The 23,629-nt window shown below is 52.0% G+C and overlaps 1 protein-coding gene across 3 annotated transcripts in view; it reads left to right on the forward strand.

Moving 5' to 3' along the window:
• The window catches only part of MLLT1 (MLLT1 super elongation complex subunit), a 118,219-nt gene that overhangs the window by 42,926 nt on the left and 51,664 nt on the right, over positions 1–23,629 (forward strand). For 2 of the 3 annotated variants that reach the window (XM_060094309.1, XM_060094311.1), the window contains exons 1-2: positions 10,804–10,874; positions 20,459–20,639. In XM_060094309.1, the coding sequence (XP_059950292.1) occupies positions 10,863–10,874; positions 20,459–20,639 (193 nt within the window). In that variant the 5' untranslated portion in view covers positions 10,804–10,862. Of the gene's footprint in view, positions 1–10,803; positions 10,875–20,458; positions 20,640–23,629 lie in introns of those variants that run through there. The other variant, XM_060094310.1, reaches the window with a different exon arrangement.

Below are 23,629 nucleotides of genomic sequence, written 5' to 3' on the forward strand. Positions count from 1 at the left end.
GTGGCCCCATCCCGAGGCAGGGGATGGACTTCACAACCTCTCTGTGCTGTAGTCTGATGACCCTGGGCGGCTGCCTGGCAGAGCTCCCCTCCACAACCTGCCTCTGTCCTCTTTCACTTCCTCTCCCGGGTTCACTGTTGTCACATGACCAGGCTGGATGACCTGGTGCTGTGGTTCTGTGGCAGCCACTGGGAATGAGCTCAGGCTGGGGCTTGGTCCCCGGGCACCTTATAAAGAGTGGCGGTCACTATGAGACTCTTTGGACCTGTCTTTGGCTGTGCAATGTCACTGGTACTTGGGGGGCAACCCAGAGAAGGGACATGTTTTCCAGTCACCTCATTCTACACTCACACATGCGTGCAGAGACCTCACAGATCCTCACACAGGCTCACACGGGCTCCCATGGACTTCTGGTGTTGACAGCAGAGCAACTTGGAGGCCGGGACTGGGTGATTTGGGTGCTGTTGGGGCATGGGCATCAGTACGGGAGCTGCAGTGGCTGGTACAGGCTCTCAAAGTGAGGGGAGAAGGGGAGGGTGATTTCCATGGTGGTTAAGAGCCCAGGGCTTGGAGTCAGGCAGATGTAAGTTCGAATTCTGCTCCACCATCTCCTACTTGTATTATCCGGGGTAAGCGATTTTTTCCTGCCTCTGAAGTTCAAGGACCTTGTCTGTAAAACATTCCTTCCTTCCTGGGATTTCTGTGTAGATAAAACAAGATAACATATAAAGTGCTTAGCATGGAGTCTGGCAAACATCCATCCATCTACTCATTCTGTAATTTATCCATCCATTTATCCACCCATCCATCTTTTGAACTGTCCATTGAACTATCCATATAGCTATCCTTTAATTTACTCATCCACTAATTTATTCCTTCATTTGTCCATCCTTTTATCTGTTATCTATCTTTTTTATCTACCGCTTATTCATTAATGTATGATCCATTCATTGAACCATACATGCATCCATCTACTCATCCACTTATCCACCCATCCATCCATCCACCCACTCACCCACTTATCCATCTACTCATCCATCCATCCATCCATATATTTATTATTCATCCTTCCATCATCCCTTACTCATTATCCTTCCACCCATCCATGTATCCAACTGTTAATCATCCATCCATCCATCTATATTTAGCCATCCATTTATATGCACTTATCCTTCTGTCTAACCATTTGTTTAATTATTTATCCATCCATTCATCCATCCATCCATATTTAGCCATCTGTTTATTCATTTATCCATCCAAATCATTCAGTCATCCCTCCATTCATCTATTTTCCCACCTGTTCATTCATTCATTCATTCAGTCAGTCAGTCATTCATCTCTTCAACAAATATATACTGAGTTCCTACTATATGTTTGACACTAGTCCTTGGGGATATATGACAACAAAGACATGCAAAGTCCCTCCCCTAATGAGGAGACATACATTGGATAAATAAAGACACATAACCAAGACACTGATGGGTGCTGCAGAAAAGATAAAGCATGGTGATGTTCTCAAGACCATGGGGTGGGGGAGCACCCATTTCAAATGGATGATCAGTGGGGGATGCACTTTCCAGCTGAGCCCTCAATAACAAGGAAACCAGCCATTCCAAGAGCTGGGCAAGACCATTCTGGGCAGAGAGAATGGCACGTGTGAAACTCTTGGGGTGGGAATGAAGTGAACAGAAAGGAAGCTGTTGTTGGAGCCTAGTAAATGAGAGAGAGTTCAGAGTAAGAGGTTCTTAACCTGGGGGGCCGGGATGGGTTTCGTATCCATGAACCACTTGACGTTCTCTGCAGAAGATGGGTTTCTGGGCATGTTATCTAAGCCCCTGGATTGCATCACTCCAAAAGGAGAAGAAACAACACCCTCTAGCCTGCTGGAGAGATGGGGACATTGGAAGGAGAGGGGCCCCTCATATTTACATGTCCATGACACACAGCATTGAACCTAATAACCCTCGACCCCCCCTCCAGATAGACAAGAATAGTCTCATTTTATAGATGTGGCTCCCCAGGCCCCCACAGCCTGGACTTGAACCAGGACTGTCCTTCCCCCAAATTCCTTGCTCCACAGTGAGTCAGAAGAAAGACTGTATTTGGATTTCAGGTCTCCTGCTTCTGGGTCTTTCTGACTTTCTTGTTCCAGAAACCAGAAGTTCTTCACCTATGGCCTCAGGATGAATTGTGGTGGGAGGAGGGGGTGGAGACGGTGGGAATTTCTACAGACTTGTGAATTGTCTGCAAAGTGTTGTGTCCTGGTGTTTCTGGTGGGGAGAGCAGCTGTGCTTCCATGATATTCTCTAAAGGGCATCTGACACTCTGATAGTTAAGAATCTCAATTCAAAATCTTCTGGGGGCAGGCAGATAGAAAAGCGTCTGCTTCCTAATCCTCTTGCCTCTATCCCTAAATGCATGGCCATGATTTGTCCCCAGCTTCTGTCTCCTGGCCCGTGCTGACCCCTCCTTACAGCCTCCTCTTGGGGCATGGAGGCAATGGGTAGGTAGGAAGGAGGTCTAGGTACGCATCCAGTGTGTAATTCTAACTAACCATGGGACCTTGGCAAGTTCCAGTCTCCATCATGGAGGACTCTGGGTGGCAAAGGACAAAATGTTCAACTCTAGCTGGCTGGAATGACAAAAGGATAATCAGCATATATACCTTTGATGTTAGCCTGCTGCAGGTATGGCTGGATCTAGGCTTCAAATGATGTCACCAGGGCCAGGTTCCCTCCATCCCTCTGGTCTGCCTCATGGGTAGGAGGTGGCTGCCAGCAGCACTAGGCTTCTAGCCTTCCAAGTAGAAAAGTATACACTAAAGCTCCAAGAGCACATGAAAAGATGCTCAACATCATTAATCATTAGGGAAATTCAAATCAAAACCACAAATATCACTTCACACCCACTAAATTGGCCATAATATTTTTTAAAGGCAGTAGATAAGTGCTGATAAGAACATGGAGAAATTGGAACCCTTGTGATTTGCTGGTAGGAATGTGAAATGGTACTGCTGTGGTGGAAAAGAGTTTACTGGTTCCTTAACAAGTTAAACATAGAATCACCATGTGATCCATCAGTTCCACTCCTAGGCATATACCCCAAAGAATTGAAAACAGGTATTCAAACAAATATGCACACAGAAATGTTCATAGCAGCACTGTTGGTAAGAACCAACAGGTGGAAACAACCTAAGTGTCCATCGATGGATAAACAAAAGTGGTGCATCCATACAATGGAATATTATTCCTCCTTAAAAAGGAATGACGCTCTGACACGTGATACAATATGGATGAAGCTTGAAAATATTACACTCAGTGAAAATCCAGACACTAAAGGCACATATTCTATGATTTCACTTACATGAAATGTCTAGAACAGGCAAATCCATAAGGGCAAAAGCAGATTAGTGGTTGCTAGGGGCTGAGAGGAGGGAATGGGGAGTGACTACTAATGGGTATAGGGTTTCCTTTTGGGGTGAAGAATATGTCTTGGAAAACTAGATAGAAGTGATGGTTTTACACAACACTGGGAAGGTTCTAGATGCCCCTGAATCATACGCTTTAATATGGTTCATGGTTAGTTTTACGTTATGTGAATTTTACCTCAATTAAAATTTAAGAAAGCTCCCAGAGTCACTCTTGGCTGGTGTTAGGTCATGCCCTCTCGCACCCGCCTCCGCCGATCCCAGTAGCGAGAAGGATGCAGCCCTTTGAGTGGCCAGACTTGGGCATGTGCTTCCTCTGTGGAGGGTGGGAGCCTCACTCTGACTGTGAGTCTGATTGGGGGGAAGAGGGAGCAAGTGGGGGTCGAAGTCCTCTCTTAAGCTTTGTGCCTGTCATGAGTTGGCATCCTCCCAGAAGGGCTGCCATTTAAAAATTCACACAAAGGTGACTTACAGGCTCATACTGGAGGGAGCCCTCAGATCAGGGACTGTTACCAGAAAATAAAAAAGGGAGAATGATGCTAGGAGGTAGAAAATTTCAAATGTCCAGTGTAGTGCCCTTTGCTGGGGAAATGCCTTGTTGCACATAGTTTTGGTCTGCTCCAAAACCATGCATGGCTCCCCACTGCCTATGGGATAAGAGACAAGTGTCTCCGTGTGACATTCAAGCTCTGCTCTGAGTTGAAGTTAATCTGGGGTAGGTCTCCAACACCCCATTAGGCTCTGCGCCAGCTTGGTCTTATTCGATACTGCTATGAGTGGCTGTGTGTACATTTGTGGCTGGCAGGAAACGGGAAGGTACAGGAAACGTGCTGAAGGCCAGAAAGAGGGTTCCAAAAAAAGTCTTTGAGGGCTGAACCATCTACAAGGTGAAAAGTAGGGGAATTAATACCAAGTCCTCCTTTTGGGTGCAAATAAACTGGACCACTAGAGGGCGATAGAAACCTAATATAGCAGTTCAGTTACACACTGGAAGCTAGACCCCCCAGGTCCAAAATGTTACTTTCTAGCTGTGGGACTTGTGCCTGGATTTCAGTTTGTAACATCGGGATAACATGTATCAATCATGCATTCTGCCAAATGCTCAAATTACTATTTGCTTTTTGTTTCTTAAGATCTACTGCCTTTGCTCACACTGGTGTATTTAAACAGGAAACATTGGGTCACTTCCAGAAGTCATTTGTCATAGATCAAAAATAACCATAAAACTAGATACAGTAACAACAAAAAGTGTTATTAACTGCAGCTCAGTGATTCTTTTTTTTTTTTTTTTTTTTTTTGGCTGCATTGGGTCTTCCTTGCTGCGCGGGCTTTTTCTCTAGTTGCGGCCAGCGGAGGCTACTCTTCCTTGCGGTGCCCGGGCTTCTCGTTGCGGTGGCTTCTCTTGTTGACGAGTACAGGCTCTAGGCATGCGGGCTTCAGTAGCTGCAGCACGTGGGCTCAGTAGTTGTGGCACTTGGGCCCTAGAGTGTGTGGGCTTCAGTAGTTGTGGCCCATGGCCTTAGTTGCTCCACGGCATGTGGGGTCTTCCTGGACCAGGGATCAAACCTGTGTCCCCTGCATTGGCAGGTGGATTCTTAACCACTGCACCACCAGGGAAGTCCCATTAACTGCAGCTCAGTGATTCTTAACCCAGTCTGCACATGAGAATCCCCAGCTGATTTTTAAAAAATTTTTATCGAATTATAGTTGATTTGCAATGTTATGTTAATTTCTGCTGTACAGCAAAGTGATTCAGTTATACATATATATACATTCTTTTAAAAGTTCTTTTCCATGATGGTTTATAACAGGATGTTGAATATAGTCCCCTGTGCCATATAGTAGGACCGTGTTGTTTACCCAGCTGATTTTAAAGAAATGTCAGGGGCAGGATGGAAATACAGATAACAAACTAGTGGTTACCAGAGGGAAGAGGGGTGGTGGGAGTGCCAAAATAGGTGAAGGGGATAAAGAGGTACAAACTACTAGGTATAAAAAAAAAGTTACAAGGATGTGACGTATAGCACAGAGAATATAGCCAATATTTTGTCATAACCTTATATGAAGTATAATCTATAAAAATATTGAATCACTATGTTGTACATATGAAACTAATATAATATTGTAAGTCAACTATACCCCAATTTAAAGTCTATACTCCAGACTGATGAAACCAGAATCTCTGAAGGTGGGCCTCGGGCACTGGTATTTTTTGAAGCTCCTCGAGAGACATCAATGAACAGGCACGGCCCTGTACAAGGTAAGTCACCTGTCCCAGGGTCTGAACCCTTGGTCTGTTCTCTTGTCATTAGGAAGATAAGAGGGTGCCAGAGACGAATTTAAGAGTTGTGAACACAAAGCCAAGACTTTCTTCTTGAAGGAATTAGAAAGACTAGAAGAGAAATCATCAGGAACTAACCTTCTCACGATGTGATTCACTATTATTTCATGTCATGCAACAGACATTTTTTTTTTGAGCAGCTACTATGTACCAGGCAGTGTGTTCAGGGTATAGGGAGCAGAGTGAGCAACGGGGAGATAGGGGAGGTCTGTGCCTCCCTGTCCCCCTCATCTGTGACCTTGTAGATATTTATACAGACTTTGGGCTTTACTTTATTTAACAGCAAATTAAATAAAGTTTATCACTATAATCTATAATTACCCAGGACCTGGTCTTCAGATATTGGAGTTAATAACTGTGGAAGATGGTATATTTTCCAGAATGGCTGCAACCACATCTCCCATTCCACATGTTCTTCTTACAATGTGACCTTTATGCTTCTCTGTGAAGGAGCCCCTGAATGTGGGTGGGCTTAGTCTATGGTAGAAGTGACTCCAGGTGAGTTCTGAAGCTAGTTCATCCAAGGCAATGCAGCTATCTCCTGATTTTCTTGGGACACTCACTCTTGGAACCCAGCCACCATCCTGTGAGGAAGCCCAAGCCACCCTGTGGAGGAGCCCATATGGGGAAGAACCAATAGCTGGCACCAACTTGCTGGTGTGGTGAGTGAGCTGTGTTGGAGAGATTCTTCGGCCTCAGTAAGTTCGCATCATGAGGGGCACAGAGAAGCCGTTTCTGCCAAGTCCTACCTGAATTGCAGATGCTTGCAACCTCGGGATAACGTGTATCAATCATGCATTCTGCCAAATGCTCAGACTGCCATTTGCTTTATGTTCTTCTTTAAACCTACTCCCTTTGCTCTTACTGAAGTAAATAGGAAACATTGTGTCACTTCCAGAAGTCATTTGACATGGATCAAAAATAACCACAAAACTAGATACAATAATAACAAAAAGTGTTATTAACTTCAGCTCAGTGATTCTCAACCCAGTCTGCACATGAGAATCCCCAGCTGAACTTAAAAAAGGGGGGAGGGGGAGGTGGCCCTGTCTTACTGCAGACTAATGAAACCAGAATCTCTGAAGGTCCAACAACTGGGCCCCAACAATAACTGATTAGTGTTGTTCTAAGTCACTCAGTTTAGAGTGATTTGTTATATAGCAAATGACAGCCAGAGCAATATTGTGCACAATGCCACCTTCTAACTTACTATCTAAACATTCTTCATTCCTCCGAAAGAAATCAGAATTCACCTTCCATGCAATTCAAGACTCAGTTTCAATCTCCTCCCCCCTGCCCACCAGGAAGTCTTCCCTGATATCCTTATTCAGCAAACGTGTACAGATGCTCTTGTGGGGGAGGCTGCTAGTAGGCACTAAGGTAAGACACAGGGTGGCAGATATGTAGCTCTGGACTCTCAGAGGGTCCCTGGCTCTGCCATATACTCAGCATGGGACTTTGGCTAACTCACCTCCTCTGGGCCTCAGTTTCCTCACCTGTGAAATGGGGGCAACAACACCTACCTCTTACAATTGTCAGGATGAAATGAGTTTAAAATTCATCCTCTGGAGTTTGTGTACAGCAGGTTTTGGCTAGGACATGGCCATACTAATGACAAAATGGAGCAGCCCTCTGTTTACCTCCAGAGGAAGGAAAAGAGTGGTTCAATTTTAGGCGAAGGATGCATTTTTAACATTTTTACTTTTTATTATAGAAATGTCCCACATGCAGAAAAGTATAGAGACCAGTTTAATGAAATCCCATATGCCCATCACTTAGATTGAACAATTCTTAACATTTGCCATATTTGAATTGTCTAGTTTTTAAATTAATGTATTTTAAAGGCGATTAGCCTGGTGGCATTTCACCCCTATGCAGCTTTAAAAAATAAGGCCATTTTCCTACATAACCATAATTCCATGATCACACTTAACAAAATACAAGTTTAAACATGATCCAATATAATTCAAATTCAAATGTCCCCAGTTGACACAGCTGGTTTGTTCAAAGCCAAGATCCAATGAAGTGCCCAACATTGCATTTGGTTGTGACACCTTCTCTTTGAACTCTGGGCGGTCCTCATTTCTTTCCTCCCATCCTGTTGACTCCAGAAAGCCAGGCTGTTGAGAGTTCCGCCTTCTGGATTGGTCTGATTGCTTCTCATGGTGTCATCTGCCATGTGCCTCTGTCCTTTGTGTTTCTTCTGTAAACTGGAATTAGAGGTGTGATTCAAGTTAAACTTTCGGGGCATGAACACTTTTTTGGTGCTGTGTATTTCCCATTGCACCTAGTAGGAACTTGTCATCTGCCTGTCCCACTGCCCTGCTGCTAAAAGTCACTGAACAAAGGTGGCAACGGTATGATGCTTCCATTGGAAAGTTATTTTTTCCCTCTTTGCATCTAGCAGGCAATCTATGAGGAGATCACTGGTGGACATGATACTATCCAGTCTCCCATGAACCTTTCAGTTAATCGTTTTATCATCCATTGACGACTCTTGTCTGTGATGATTAGTTCATTAGGGGTTTCAAAACAGTGATTTTTCTGTCCTCCTTTTAACATTATTTGTTGGCATTTTTCTGCAAAAAGGGCTTTCTTCCCTCATCAACTGGAGCTGGTTTCATGCTGTAAAGCCTTGGTAAGTGAGGAGTTCATACAATTGTCACCTTCGAAGGTGACAAATGTGCTTTGTTGTTTTAATATCACTATGGACTCATGTATATTTGTATGTTCACAGAGTTAAATGGTCCTTTTTTTTATTGTGGTAAAAACATATACAACATAACATTTGCCATTGTATCCGTTTTTAAGTGCACAGTTTTGTGGTATTAAGTACATTCTTATTGTTAGGCAACCATCCCATGATCCATCTCCAGAACTTTCTAATCTTCGCAAACTGAAACTCTGTCCCCATGAAACACTGACTCCCCATCCCCCTCCCCCAGCCCCTGGCCCCCACCATCTAGTTCTGTCTCTATGAATTTGACTCCTCTAGGGGCCTCATGTGAGTGGAATCAGACAGTATTTGTCCTTTTGTGTCTGGCTTATTTCAATGAGCGCAGTGTCCTTAAGGTTCATCCATGTTGTAGCACATGTCAGAATTTCCTTCCTTTTTGAGGCTGAATAATATTCCATTGTATGGATAGACCACATTTTGTTTGTCTGTTCATTCATTGATGGGCACTTGGGTTGTTTCCCCATTATCCTTTCTAATGCTCAAAAAGTTATACCTGATCTAGTTGGAGCTCCAGGGAGGTAGTTTTGAAAACCCCCAACAATTCAGGATCTAATCTAAGGATAATTTCCAGATGAGTAAGAGGGAGGAGGCTGAGTTCCTGAAGCTTTTCTTTGCAACAACTGTAGCTTAAAGGTTCTTCACTGTCTGCTTCCTTCAGAGACAAACTGCTGCACCACCCCACCCCCAGCTGGCCACACACCCAGTTTCTGATTCCATAAATCAAGAGAAACCAGAAATTGCATTTCTAACAAAGTTCGTGGAGATGCTGAACCTCCTGGTTCAAGGACCACTTAGAACCACTGATCCACTTACATCCAGTTACAGGATTTAAAAAAAAAAGAAAAAAAGTTAAAGTTGTACCCACATTAAAGTTGCTGCTGGGACTTCCCTGGCGGAGCAGTGGTTAAGACTCCGCGCTTCCACTGTCGGCAGCACGGGCTAGGAGAACAAAGATCCCACATGCCAGGGCACGGCCACAGAAAAACAAAACAAAACAAAACAAAAACAATAAATAAATAAACAAAATAGATGGTGATTGGGTATAATTATGAAGAATAGCTAAAAAAAAAGTTGCTTATTTTCTCAGCATGACCTCCACCCTCCCCTCTTCCCCCACGAACCAGCTCGCCCTGCCGTAGATTAAAAAGTACGGTGTTACTATGTATTATGACAGTGATCTGGCCCTCTTCAGAGTTTTTGTTTGGACTTATTTCTATCCCAAAATAACTGATTTTCCGGCGCTGTTCTTCAGCGCAAAGCACAGGCCACACGACCTAATGAATACTTGCCTGACACTTAAATGAGATGTGGAGGGGGGAAAATAGCCAAACAAAAAAACTCTGATTTCTATTTATAAGAAGGGATTTAAAATAACTGCACGAGGGACCCCAAATCGTAGGTAGAAGTCCTAAGGTCCAAGAGACAAGTGGCTTACAGGATCCTGAAAAAGATGGGGCGATATGTTTACGTTCGATATAAACAGTTTACAAGTCGCGGTATATTATCATGGGTAAATTAAAAAACGGTTTTTGGAGGGATTAGCATGATAAATCTCGTGGATAAAATGAGAACTTCTCGGTTATGTCAATGCATTAGATTTTAGATTTGTATCATTCAGATTACCACGTACTAGCATCACACCGTGATGGTCCCCATTCTACAGACGCAAACTGAGATTCAGGGTAAGCAGGGAGTTGACCATGATACAGATCCAGGATTGGAAAATTAATCTGCAGTTCCAGAGCCCAGGTCTCATTCCATCACACAGCAGCAACACGTGGCCAGGAAACAAAAGTGTCCCTGGGGATTCCTCCCTACCGGGGAGGTTGGGGCCCGGGGGAGGCTCAGCCCCGGGAGGCTCCGGTCACTGGGCAGCGCCCCCTGCGGGCCACAGTGCGCAGGCGCTGCGCTCCCGTCCCGCCTCCGCCCCCGCCCCCCTCCACGTGCGGCGCACACCTCGCGATCCCCTCTGCGGGGCTTGCCTCGCGCCTCCCTCCCTCCCTCCTCCCGCCCCTCCGGTCCGGGCCTCCCATTGGCTGCGGTCTTCGTCCCTCCGACCGCAGCCCGGCAGGCCCCCGCCAGGCCGGAAGTCCCGCCCCCCAAGTCGCCCTCCGCATCGTCAACTGGCCTAGGCAGTTGTCAGTCCGGGCAGCGGGCCCGAGTCGGCGGCGGGGGCCCGCAGTCGGTGCGCGACCCGGGTTGGCGGTGGTTTCCGGTTCCGCGGGGCTGGCGGGCGGGCGGGCGGCCGGGAGCGGCGGCGGCGGCGCCTGACAGACAATGAGGGCGGCGCGGCGGCGCTGAGCGGCGGCGGCGGCGGCGAGCGACGCGGGGCCCGGGGGCGGGGCGGGGAGCCAGCCATGGACAATCAGGTGAGGAACGGCCGCGCCGCCCCAGCGCGGCCCGCGCCGCCCGCCCGGCCCCCTCTCTCCTTCCCTCCCTCCCTCCCTTACCCGCCCGCCCGGCCGGGCCCGACCCTCCTCGGTCCCGGCTTCCCCGCCCCCGCTTGGCGCCCGCCCGCCCAGCTTTGTGCGCGCCCGCAGCTCCCCGGGCCTTTATGTGGGGCGGGGGCGCCCCTCCCCCATCCGCCACCCCCGCCGGGTCAGAGCGCCTCGGACCCCCCGGGAACCACGGTGCCCCACTGCCCAGAGTCCCCTGGGAAGCCCCTCGGAACCCCGGTCTGGCCCAGATCCCCGTGAGACACCCCCGTGATCTCCACTTCAGCCCAGAACGCTCTGGGACGCTCCTCGGGACCCCGGCCTGGCCCACATCCCCCTGGGACGCCCCTTGTGACCCCAGTCCGACCCAGCGCCCCCTGGGACATCCCTCGGGATCCCGGCACAGTCCTGACTCCCCTCAGCCCCCGCGGGGCCCCCTTAGATTCCTCTGATCCGGCCTGTACCCCCTTTCCTGTCTGAATCCAGGGCCAGTCGGTGTCTCCTACCCCCTCTGGCCCCTTGGCCCTGAATCCTCTCAGACTCCCGGCATTAAACCTTTGCTGGGATTTGAGTTCCCCACAACTCCTGGGGCCTTGGTCTGCAGCCTCCTCCTTACTTGTACCCAGGCCCACGCTGACCTCTCTCCTCTCCGGTCCTGCCCTTGCCTCAGCCTGAGCATCTGTTCCTCCTCAAACCCTGGTAGGGTCCCGGGTCTTTTCCCACCAGGACCCAGGCCTGCATTGAGCGGCCTCCTTTTTTGGACCTGGGCTTTCTTCTTCAGATGTCTTTGACCCACTCTGCTGCTCAGCCCCCTCTGCTTTCAGGCCCTGATCACTCTCCCTTGGACCGCAGGGCCCCAAGGGTCTTGTCTCTTCACCTTCAGACCCTCTTTGACCAGGTCCAGGGACCATTTCTGCTCGGACCTGGAGCCTCCACGCCCTTCAGACACCAGATGCCTCACTCCCCTCAGTTCGGGCCCTCTTTGCCCCTGTGACTCTGATTTACGCTTCCCCTCGTTGTCCCCGAGTCCAGGTCTCCTCTCTCTGGTTCCTCTAACCATAGTCGTTCTCCCTGCAGAGACCTGCAGTCTCCCCTGAACCCATGTGTCTCTTTCCTTACGTTCAGGGTCGCCCACTTCCTCCCAGCATCCCCTAGTCTGATGCCGTGACTTTGACCCACTACCCTCTCCCCCAGCACACCCCATTTTCCCTGCCTTCCCCAGCATCTTGGAGCCGCCACCGAGAGCCTTGCTGCAAACCTAGGGTGTTCTCCAGCCTCCCTAAACTCTCCCCATGGCCCTTTTCCCTTCTATCTGGAAACCCTGAGCCAGTCCTGGCGAACCCAAGGCTGTTCTCCTCTTCAGTACCCAAGCCCCTTCCCCCTCCCCAAGCCCAGGACCATTGCGACCCCCCGACATAGGATCATTTATTTCTTCACCCTCCCCTGCTGCCCCTGCCTTCCAGGGGCTCGAAGCCAGGAGAGGCAGTGTGGGGGCAGTGGGGCTGGCAGCCGAAATCCCCGCTGTTAGTGAGGGCAGGTTGGGGCATCCCTGGCTGCCGGCACCACTCAGGCAGCTCTGGCTCATAAGGTGCTGTGTGGCCGTCGGGTTTCAGGGGTGGGGGGGTGGGAGACCTCCCCCCCTGCCCATCCCAGCCGCCTGGTGGCCCAGGATCCCTGAGGCCTGTGCTTGGGGGCACCCTCTTACCGCGATTTCCTTTCAGCCTTGGTGTTGCACCTCTTTCTTGAGAAGTAAGGAATAGTTCATGACAGCTGAATGGGGGATTTCTGCAGAGTGGTGTGAGTTCATTTCCCTTGAAGGGACAGAGCTCGTTGCCTCCGATCTGTATTGAGTTAAGAAACAAAACAAAATAAACCTTCAGGGTCCACTTTCAAGGAAGCTGGCCCCTGGGGAAGTCTTGCTGGGCACCCTGTGGGCGTAGAGCATGGCTCCCGCCCCTCACCCCACCCGCCGGGCCCCCCGGGGGGACGTCTCAGGCCCAGCTGTGTCCATTCCCCTTGTGATATGTGGCGCCCTGGCTGGTTGGGTGGCTGTCATCTGTGTGAGCGGAGCGGTGAGAAGGGGCGGCATTCTGGGCCGGTGACAGAGGGAGACAGCGGTCCTGCTGGGGGTGCGGGGAGCAGGTGAGCACCCTGGGCCAAAGAGAGGCGCCTCACCACTGCCCAGCGCGGCAGCAGCTAGCACTCGGTGGCTGTTTAAACGTAAAAGTACGAGAACGAAAAAGTCGGTTCCCTACAGTTGCACCACCCACATTTTAAGTGGCCAGGAACCACCACTCCTGAGGTGCCGGCCACCTCATTGGGCAGCACGGAGAAGCGACCTTTCCATCAGGGCAGAAGGTTCCACTCGACAGCGCTGGTCTGGATCCTTGCACACGTATTGACAAGTGAAACCGGTCCCAGAGGAAAGCTTGAGCCACCCTGGAGTCTGACTCTCTGTGCCGGCTGTGTTCTCATGCAGATTTGGGAGAGGCCCAGGAGCTCTGTCCCTTCCTCAGGGGGCAGCAGCCCCTGGGGAGGCAGGAGAGAAGGGGCGGGGAAACGCTGTGAATCCAGCAGAGTCGGCCTTCTCTGTCTCCCCCATGATGCCCCAAACCTGTGAATGCCTCAGTGTGATGGGAAACAACGGGGCTTCCCCCCCTCCCCCAGGCCCGCTTGCTCTGGGAGACTTTGGTTCTCTTGACCTTCCTGTTGTATTCTCTGGAACTTTCAGGCCCAGCTGAGAAGGGCGATTCTGCATTTGGCTCTGGCTCCCAGGAAAATGTCATTCTGGTACCCTTTGCCTTGACCACACCCCCACCTGTTTGATCCCTTGACCTGTAGCGTGTACTTACACATCTGTCATCTGCTGGATTTGTATTTTTTTAGGGGGCACGTGGTGATGTATTTTGGGGGGCAGGTCTTTGCTCACGCAGGGGGCATGGCTGGGAGCCATGTGATTTATCTCCAAGGATGGTGGGGAAGGAATGGGCGTGGTTACAGACTGAGCAGATGCTGAAAAGATGGAAAGGAGGCTGGGAAGGGAGCCTCAGGGGGCGGGGGGTTGCCTAGGGAGCTAGAAGTGGTATCAGCGTCTGGGGAGTCCTGTTCCCCAAAGGACCAGGGAGTCCTCCCTTCACAAAAGCATTGGGCCTGGCTGCGAGGTGGGCGGCCGACCCGCTGAGCCACATGGTTGAACTGACGCTGACTCTTCATCTCCTAAGTTTGGATTTGGGAACAGCTGCCTGTGACCATACTCTGCTGTTGCAGAAGGGAGATTTCTTTCTCACGGGGAAGGCCCATTTCATGGATGTGCAAATGCAGGCCCAGGGCAGCTCTGCAAGGAGTCGAGGCCTGGTGGGATGCTTAGGGAGCGCTCGCTCTTCCCCCAGACCTTGCACAGAGAACCTGAGGACTGTGCAGAGTGCTAATGAGAGGGTGACGGGGTACCCCCAACCTGGCTCTGAAGCTGTCACAGCAGGTCGATGCCAGGTTTTAAAGTTGTGAAGCATGTTGTAAAGTGCTTGAGAGCAGCGACCAGAGTCCTGCTCCCCTTTGTGTCCCTCGTAGTTTGTAATGCGAAGATTTGCACTTAGCTTCGCCAACTGTTGGTTAAATAAAAGCGACTAGGAATCACTGCCTTTGTCACCGGTCCCACCTGGCCGGGTGACAGATGCCTTTATTGGGCTTGTTCGTGTTCAAAATCTTCCAAGACTGCTCCCTGGAGAACTCTGGGGATGGCCGATAAATCATCTACATGTCTGTGTGCGTTTCCTACATATTAATGCATATCCTGTCCCAGGCCTCCCTGGTGGGCTGGTAGGGGTGAGGCTTCCCAGCACCCTGACAGCTCTAAAGATTTTGGGTGTATCTGCACATTCTCACGGTCTGCACACTTACCTTAGAGAGTTTCCAGAGGCACATTCATTGAGCCCCTTCTTGTCCCTTTGTCATTAACCTGGTGCCCTGCGTCAGAGAAATGAGGCCGGACGGAGCCCTAAGAGTGCAGGGGCAGCCACCAGCCCCCGTGGGCCAGCCGTTAGAGGACCAGGGTCTCCTGCGGCTGTCCTGAGAGGTCCCAGCCTCCGGGCAGGCAGTCTCCACTTGAGAGGATTGTCTCAGAGGGACGGTCGTCCTCTCCCTGTCTTGTGCTCTGATACAGTGGCTGCTCCTGGGAGCCCCCCACTGGGTCTAGAGGGAGAAAGTTCTGTGAAGAGCGCTTTCTTTGGGCTTGTGTGGCCGCTGCTCTGTGGGCCCAGCCCCTGTCCCCCTTTGTGGGTGTGTGGACCACGTTGCCAGTGACCCTGCTGGATGTCATCAGACTTGGCAAAATCGTCCCAGGCTGATCAGGGAAAAGACCCCTGGGTGCTTCCTCCTCCTGGGAGGGGAGGGGATTGCTCATCTGAGGGAATTAGCTGCAGTAGCCAGACGCCAGGCATAATTAGGCCACTTGGTAAAGTGGGAATTCCCTGGGCGGGGGGGACGGGGGTGGGGCGTCTGGTAAAGAGAATTCCCACCAGAAGATCCGGGGAAATCTTACAGATACACTTGTTGAAGACCTGTCTCCTGGGGCCAGGCTGAGGGCAGGGTTCGAGGGATGTGGGAAGGATCCCGGGAAGCGAGGGCTGTGAGGCCGGCAGCGCTGTTGACACCAGACTGGCTCTCTCTCTGCTGGGTGGGGCCTCCCCTTCCACACCTGCAGGGATCTGTGCTGGCTGATCCGTCTGCCTGGCTCGCAGGACTTAGGATTCTGGCCCTTGGGTTCCAAGTGCCCGCTGCCAGTTGGCCTGGAGCAAGGGCAGTGCCCAGCGGAGGCCCTCAGCCCAAGCTTAACTGTCCCTAGATGGCCCTGGGAGCCCTTGTGCCACTCCATCTCATCTCGGGTCTTAGGGATGATTTCCCAGAGGTAGAATAGTTAACCCTTTCTGGGGCAGCCTGGAAAGTGCCCCTTTGTTCTGGGCTTTTGTGGGGGCAGTGGGTGGCGAAGTGGCCCCCAAGATGCTGGGACGTGGCAGTGACCAAGGCTGGGCCCTCCCTCTGGAGGCTCTGCGAGGGGCCTCCCAGCAGCCGCGGGGCAGGTGAGGGGCGTCACTCCAGGCAGCGTGGGCTTTTTTTTTTTTTTTTTTTTTTTTTTAGTTTTCCTTTTTTCTTTTTTCTTTTTGGCTGCATTGGGTCTTCGTTGTTGCACACGAGCTTTCTCTAGTTGCGGTGAGCAGGGGGGCTACTCTTCGTTGCGGTGCATGGGCTCCTCATTGCGGTGGCTTCTCATTGCGGAGCATGGGCTGTAGGTGTGTGGGCTTCAATAGTTGTGGCACGTGGGCTTGGCAGTTGTGGCTCGTGGGCTCTAGAGCCCAGGCTCAGTAGTTGTGGTGCACGGGCTTAGTTGCTCCGTGGCACGTGGGATCCTCCTGGACCAGGGCTTGAACCCGTGTCCCCTGCATTGGCAGGCGGATTCTTAACCACTGCGCCACCAGGGAAGTCCAGCTCGGGCTTATTAATCCAGCCAGCAGCGAGCCTCTCCAGCAGGCGCCCTTCCTGGAGAAGCAGCTGACTGATGTGCTTCAGTTCTCCAGTTCTGCTGGACGGGGAAGGAGTCCAGGTGGATTAAGGAAGGAGGGGGCAGAGCCCGAAGAGGTGGAATTGTCGGAGGTGGAATTACCGTGACTCGCGGAGTCGGAGTAGTTGGCCAGGGCTCAGCTTTGCTTGCCTCCACTTCAGTGTAGCTGAGTGTCCTACGGAATCAATGATTTCTTTTCTAATACAGTGTCCCCAAATCTGTGATATTCCACCATCTTTACTTCTTAGAAGATTCCAGCATTCAGGGGACACTTCTCCTGGGTGCACTGGCGTATGCAGTCATCGGCACCTGGGGTCTGGGGGTGTCGGGGCTGAGCTGGCGCCGGCCCCTGAGGCAGAGATGCCGCCTGGGCGGAGCTTTGGGCACGGCCTGCCGGCTGCAAAGATTACCCATCTCGCTTCAGAACCTTCCTGTTTACTTTGGCCTCTGGAGCGTCTTTTTGGCGCTTCCATTTTCCCCCTCGGATGGAACTGTGGTCTTCCCTTCTTTCACAATCACTGTTCTGCCGGGCTTGCTCATGTGCCCTGGGTAGGAACCCCACGTGATGAGAAATGCCGGGAAGGCAGCTGGGGTTGGAGCAGGGTTGTTAATCTCCGGATTGGTGAACAGCGGAATCTGAGGGGGCATCTCATCACCTAGGAGTTAACTCGAAAGTATTGATACCAGAAGCCATTCAACAGTGTCCTGTTGTCATTGTGATTAGGTGGATCTGGTTTCCCATAATCCAGGGATTGTCTCCCGACTCCTCAGTGTGAAAACAGGTCAGAGAGAAAGGCAGAGTTTGTTACCCACCCGTAAGTGTATGGGGCGATTATGGCCTATTTGGGATCATGTAAATATTGTTGGGGTTTGTTTATCTTGAACGTCGTCCATAAGCAGCGTTCTGCGGATAGAAGCTTGTGGTTGATTTGAGCATGACTTGTTTATCCAGACGTCCAGGCCTTTTCTCCAGCTGTCAGGGGGGTATTTCCCCCCAAATGTCCCCATCCACCCACCCCCGCTCCACCCACCCGGCCTCCATGGGCATCATCACAGCCACCCAGCTGCCCGGGTCTCCTGTCTCTCCTTCTGCATCCGCCCTTGGGTCCTCCCAGTTCTCCTGTTTCAGGCTCCTTTTCCAGCCACTCCCTCTGGTTGCCTCCCAGCAGGCTTGTTGTTGTTGGTCTGTCTGTCCTTTTTGCCTTCAGCCCAGACTGTGTACACAGTTGCTGGGGTGCTTTATCACTTAGATGCTGTTTCCTCCAATCCATCACCTGCATACCGTTGGCTCTCATTTCTCTAGTGTGGAATCTAAATGCTCCATCCTGATCCCCACCCCTCCCCACAGTGGACCGGTCCCGGGGGTCTCTGCTCTTTTCCCAAGCAGCCTCACGGGGACTGTCGTCCTGTGCCGGCGGGGTGGGGGGCTCCTGCCCTGTTCTTACACCACTGGGACTGTCGTCCTGGGCCGGCAGGGGAGGGCCTTCTGCCCTGTTTTTACAGTTGTCTCGCTAAGTACCCACTGCCTCCCCGACAGTCTCCATGCATCAGGACCACCCTGTCCTTATCTGTCACCTTGGCCCTTCCCTCTTGGAACGCACCACTTAGAACTCACTGATCTAGGAAGCCTCTCTGGTTTAATCCAGTGTTGATGCCTCGTGCAGCGTGATTCCAGGATAGAGGTTAAAAGGACGGGTGGGATGTGGCCCTGGGGGAGACAGCAGTGAGCAGTCAGGAGCAGGGTCGGGATGAAGCGGCACAGCAGAGTTGGTTGTACACAGACTGCTGTGGAGACGAGGGTCTGGTTGGTTTCCGGTGTGCATCTATCAGAAGGGGCTCTGGAGAGAGTAGCACTTGAGCCAGGGCTTAAGGGACAAGTGGAATTCCAATCAGAGAGAAGTGAGTTAGGGCGCCCCCGGCTGCGGGCCGGAAGGAGCAGAGGTGGATGGGAGTAGACGTTCCCGGTATGTTTGGGGATCGCTGGTGTCTGACTGAGCTGGGATGCAGGGTGTGTGCGTTTTCCTGTGCTTCCTCGGTTCCAGCCTCTAAGGCCTGGCTAGAACTTAGCAGCAGCTTCTTTGTGCGCGAGCACGTGTGTGCGCACGCACGGGGGACTGCAGCGCGGGAAACTTGCACGGCTTTGCGACGTACTCTCTGATCTTGGGTGAAAGCATGGTAAACGAGGAGTACCCCAGACTTGAGGAAGCACGGGTGGGAGATGGGAGGTATGCTGAGGCCTGCGGACTCGATTCTGACCGAGAGCGGCGGGCCCTGCTTTCCTGGCAGTGACCGAGCAGCGAGGGCTGGAAGCGTGGGGAGCACGCCGGTGGTGGGTCTGAACGGGGTTTTGGAACCCAGGGAAGAGGCAGGTCCTGGAGGGACTGTGGCCCCAGGGGTGCCTGGGGTCCGGTGGTGAGAAAGAGAGCGCAGAGGGAGGTTTCTGGCCTGGGCCTGGGCTGGTGAGCCCGACAGGGGAGTTTCCTTCCGGATGCGTGGGATCCAGGCCACTGGCTTGCTTGTCCTTGGTTATCTCAATACTTAGGAGCAAGTGTGCACTTGGCCTCTGCTTTCTTTGTAACGTTCTTGATTTTGATACTAGGTGTCAGGCTGTATTTCTGTGAAGTCCAGAGAGGGTTTTAACAGGCCAGAGCGGATGTGTACAGTGGGTCCCTGTCGGCGGTTTCAGCTGGCCTCACTGGTGCAGGTTCTGCGAAGGGTCGGGGCTCTGCCTGCTTAGTGTGTGTGTGTGGCGGGGGGCCGGCACGAGCTGCTTCCTGTCTCAGGCGAGTGGCCAACATGTGTGTGAGGAGGGCAGCGTGGCTGCGGGCCCACCTGCACCTGTCCCCAGCTGGCTTCACACTTGCCCCCCATTCTCACTGTGAACCGCTGTTCTCCTTTGAAAACAAAGCCAGCGTTTGTGCAGGTGACTCGGGTGACCCCAGGGGTCTCTCTTTTCCGGGAGGCACTCTGTGGGATGATGGAGAATGAAAATGCTTTAATCAAGGATGGCAGGATGGCACACTGGCCAAGGGCGTGGCCTTCGGGTGACACACACACACCTGGGCCTGAATCTCCCTTACAACTCAGCCGCCTCGTGTGTGCCACTCAACAGCTCACTCTTGGAGCCTTGGTTGCCTCATTCGTAGAACGAGGTACAGTCTGCCCTCCGGATCCGTGGGTTCTGCATCCACACAATCAATCCGTTGCGGAAAATATTCGGGAAAACGATTCCCGAAAGTGCCAGTAAGCAACCCTTGAATTTGCTGTGCCCCAGCAACTATTTACATAGTACTTACATGTAGTTACAACTATTTACCTAGCATTTACGTTGTACGAGGTATTATAGGTAACCTAGAGATGATTTAAAGTATGCAGGAGGATATCCGTAGGTTACATGTAAGTGCTAAACCTTTTTACCTAAGGGGCTTGAGCATCTGTGGATTTTGGTATCCTCGGGTCCTGGAAGCGATCCCGCATGGGTACTGAGGGGCGACTGCAGTGGCACCACGGGTCACGCTGTTGTTTCCCGGGAGATCTTGGTGAGGGTTGCTACTCCGGGCAGGGAGCCAGCGCAAGAGGAGAGCAGGCCGACTGCTAGCAAGATGATGTCTGATCGTGGAGACTGCTGAGAAGACAGTGTCATAAAGAGCCATGGGGTGGTGGTGGTGCTTTTAGGTTGGGTGGTCAGGGAGGGCTTCTCTGAGGAGGCGACAGTCAAGCTGAGACCTCGGTGACAGGATGGAGCCAGCCGTGGGGAGGCCTGGGGGAGAGCATCTGAGGCAGCGGGAACCACAGGTGCCAAGGCCCTGGGGCAGGGTGGGGAGGAGGCGCGGGGCCCCGTGGGCCTCCTGGCGAGCGAAGGCATGCACAGCCGTCCGGCCCCGGGGCCGGGGGGAGGGCATGGCCTGCAGCACCCTGCCCTGGGCTCTGCGTTGACCCTGTGCCCGCCTCTCTCTCCCTCCAGTGCACTGTCCAGGTCAAGTTAGAGCTGGGACATCGTGCCCAACTACGCAAGAAGCCCACCACGGAGGGGTTCACGCATGACTGGATGGTGTTTGTCCGCGGCCCTGAGCAGTGTGAGATCCAGCACTTCGTGGAGAAGGTGGTCTTCCGGCTGCACGACAGCTTCCCCAAGCCCAAGCGTGGTGAGTGTCCCCACCCTGGCCGCCTGCCCTCTCCCTGGGGAGCAGGTGGCCTGTACCCCGCAGCCCGAGGCGAGAGCTCGCCCTCCACACAGGGCCTCCACTGTCCCTTCTGCTTCTCCCTCGGCCGCGGACTTGGCTGTAGGGAAAACCCAACGGAGGTGGTGACAGCGTCTTGTGTCATCACTTAGACTCAGGCTCTGAGAAGCTTCCAGAGAATGTAGCCCTGTGGTTGAGGGTGGGAAGGGCGACTTACACCCCCTGGTGAGTAAGCAGGAAGCTGCTTACTGGGCCCACGTTGGAGGAGAGATGCCCTTTAGAGAGCCCGTGGTATGTGGGGCAAAAGCAGAAAAGGCTTGCGTTTCGCCGCTGCCTCCTCCCTGGCTTCACCCCTCAGAGCGCCTGGCCATCTGCGAAGTACAGGGTGACATGCGACCCGGCTGTCTGACAGGGCAGAGAGCCGAGAACTCACCCAGGGCGCCCGATCAGAGACCACTTCCTGGGGAATTTGGAGCGAAGTTGGAGGCGATCTTGGGAGCTCTACGGGGGCCGGGCCCTGCCTCCTGTTTTTACCATTCGGTCCCCATGTGAAGCCCAGCCCGTCACAGGGGTCTTGTAAATAGTTCTCGAATGGATGCGTTGATAAAGGAACAGAGGACTCTGTGCTTGGAAAGGGCTTCAGGGCTGGGAGAGCCGTTGCTGGGCTGCTGCCCCCTCTACCCGCAGTAGGTGGGCCAGGGGGCTGGGGGTCACGCTGTGACAGCATGGAGCCTCGGGTGGAAGCAGGAGCCCGTCCCGGGACCCGCTGGGGGCCTGGGCCTGGGCCGGCAGGTGTCTTACTGTCCAGTGGGGAAGTGACATGTGTTACAGGAGTAGAAACTCCTGGTTCAGAAGCAGCTCGAGATTCTTTTTCTTCTGGATTCTTCCATCAGCTTTCCGCTGTTCCTTTTCCTTCATTTCTCCTTTCCTGAGTCTTCAGCTTCTCTCCCTTTTTCCTTTTTCCGTCTCTGAGCCTCTTGGAGAGAGCCCACCTGGTTCCTGACAACATCAGGTATCTGTAAAGCACCTGCTAATAATAATAATAGTAATACATGCCACTCATCAGGCACGTCCTGCTCGCAAGCTCTTTTCGTTCACCCTGCGACCCTCTTTTACAGATGGGGAAGCAAGCTCGGGGCCAGGTAAGCTGCCTGTGCTTTAAAGCAGGAGTCTATGCGCTGTGGGCTGAATATGCCTGTTTTTCTTGGCGCTTGGTCATGCCTGTTCATTCTGGGGGAGCCCGTGGTCGCTGTGCCGGGACGCAGAGCAGAAGCCGGGCTGCCCCCTCCTGGCCCAGGTGCCTGCTTTCCCAGACAGCTGCCACTGCAGTTCCTTCACCACCGCCCTCTCCCGTCCCTCCCTTTCTCTCCAGGAGGGGCCCCAGGTGGTGACTCCTATCTACCTTTCAGCTGCTTGTTTCATCTTCCTCCCCTCCGGTCCTTAACCAAGCAGCCGCTAGAAGTAACAGAGCGGCCTGCGCTTGTCCTGCCCTCGCTCTGTGCTGTGTGATGCAGGGAGCCCCCCAGGATCCCCTCCCATATCTAGATGCGGAAGCTGAGGTCCCGAGAGGCCCAGTCACCTGTTTGTGGTCACGAGGAAGCGGCACATTCTCTGAGCTCCCGATGTCTGAAAAATGGGTTTTGAGTGAAGCGCACTCTTTTGAAGTGTCATTTTGCAGACAGAGTTTCAGTAGGTGAATCGTGCATGTTTGCAAAGTCTGTGCGGCCTGTACACAGAGGGCAGCTGCGTCACGTGTATCGAATGGTAAATGCTCACTCACCATTTGCTTAGTGGTCAGTGAAAAACAGATCAGGTGAAGCAGCCAGTGAATTTCTTATAGGGCTCCAGCCTCTGAAGTTATACTTTATGTGCTTAAAAAGTATCTTTTACACCAAAATATACACCCGTAACAGACCCAGCAGAGATGAGCCAGGTGGGGTGTTCCCACCTCCCAACTCACCAGCGGTGGTGTCACCCCAGGGGCAACATCTCTAGACCTTCTGGGTCGTGTCCTTCTTTAACACCTTAAAGCAGTAGAAGCAGATTTGCTTCTTATCTCTAGATTTTTCACATTAAAATTTGTTTATTAACTTACTAGCGTGAAGGGTTAGACTTTCTCCTAAGCTTCTCCCCCTTTCATCCCCGACAAGTGAGGGGTTTGTGTCTGGCCATATAGTTTGCTGCTGCGTCCTAAGTAATACTTAGGTGCTTACTAAGTATTCGTTGAGAGAACGAATGCATTCTTCAATGCTGTCAACTTTGGCCAAGGTCTCCTGGCTTTCCATCTAGGAAGAGAAGGGCAGGAGCACCCCGTCTTCCTTGAACCTTACGTCCCTCCTTCTGGGAGCTACATTTGACTTCGTTAAGGTTGCTCCACTCCAGGATTAGAGATTAAGTCTAGAAGTTGGTAGCTGGCAAAGGGCACTGACCGTAGTGACTCTCTCCATTGTCGGGCTGGTCGGGATCCTCTCTGAACTCTGGGCCACTCCAAGGAGAACGCTCAAGGTCACGTCAAGGTCAGATGGGCTCTTTTTATCATCCTTGGTTAAAATTTGGCCCCGTTTACTTCGCTTCATATTTGGCCCGTTGCTTCTCTTCCCATCCTTGCATTGTATCTCTTTCATCAAAGGTGCTTGGCCTTTTTTCCATCCTCCCCATCATTTCATTTATTCAGTGGAGTTTTTTCCCCTTCGAGATATTTCATTCTGGTCTCTTCCTCCTCTAATCAGAACTGGCTCCTCTTTAGCCATCACGCTGGGACTTTCCTTTACTTTTCTCCTGGGGGGATTTACCTAATACCCTTATGTTTTGGTTTATTTTCCTGTTTTACTAGAGTAGTTTCTCAAGAAGTTTCCCAGGAGATTAATTACTGAAGCAATTTCCAAAGAAAGGTGTGTGGGGAATAAACTCCTTGACTCCTAGTGTATTTGAAGTGCCCTTGTTCTGTTCCCACA

This window comes from Mesoplodon densirostris, chromosome 3, assembly GCF_025265405.1.
Source record: "Mesoplodon densirostris isolate mMesDen1 chromosome 3, mMesDen1 primary haplotype, whole genome shotgun sequence".
In the NCBI taxonomy this organism is placed as follows: domain Eukaryota; kingdom Metazoa; phylum Chordata; class Mammalia; order Artiodactyla; family Ziphiidae; genus Mesoplodon; species Mesoplodon densirostris.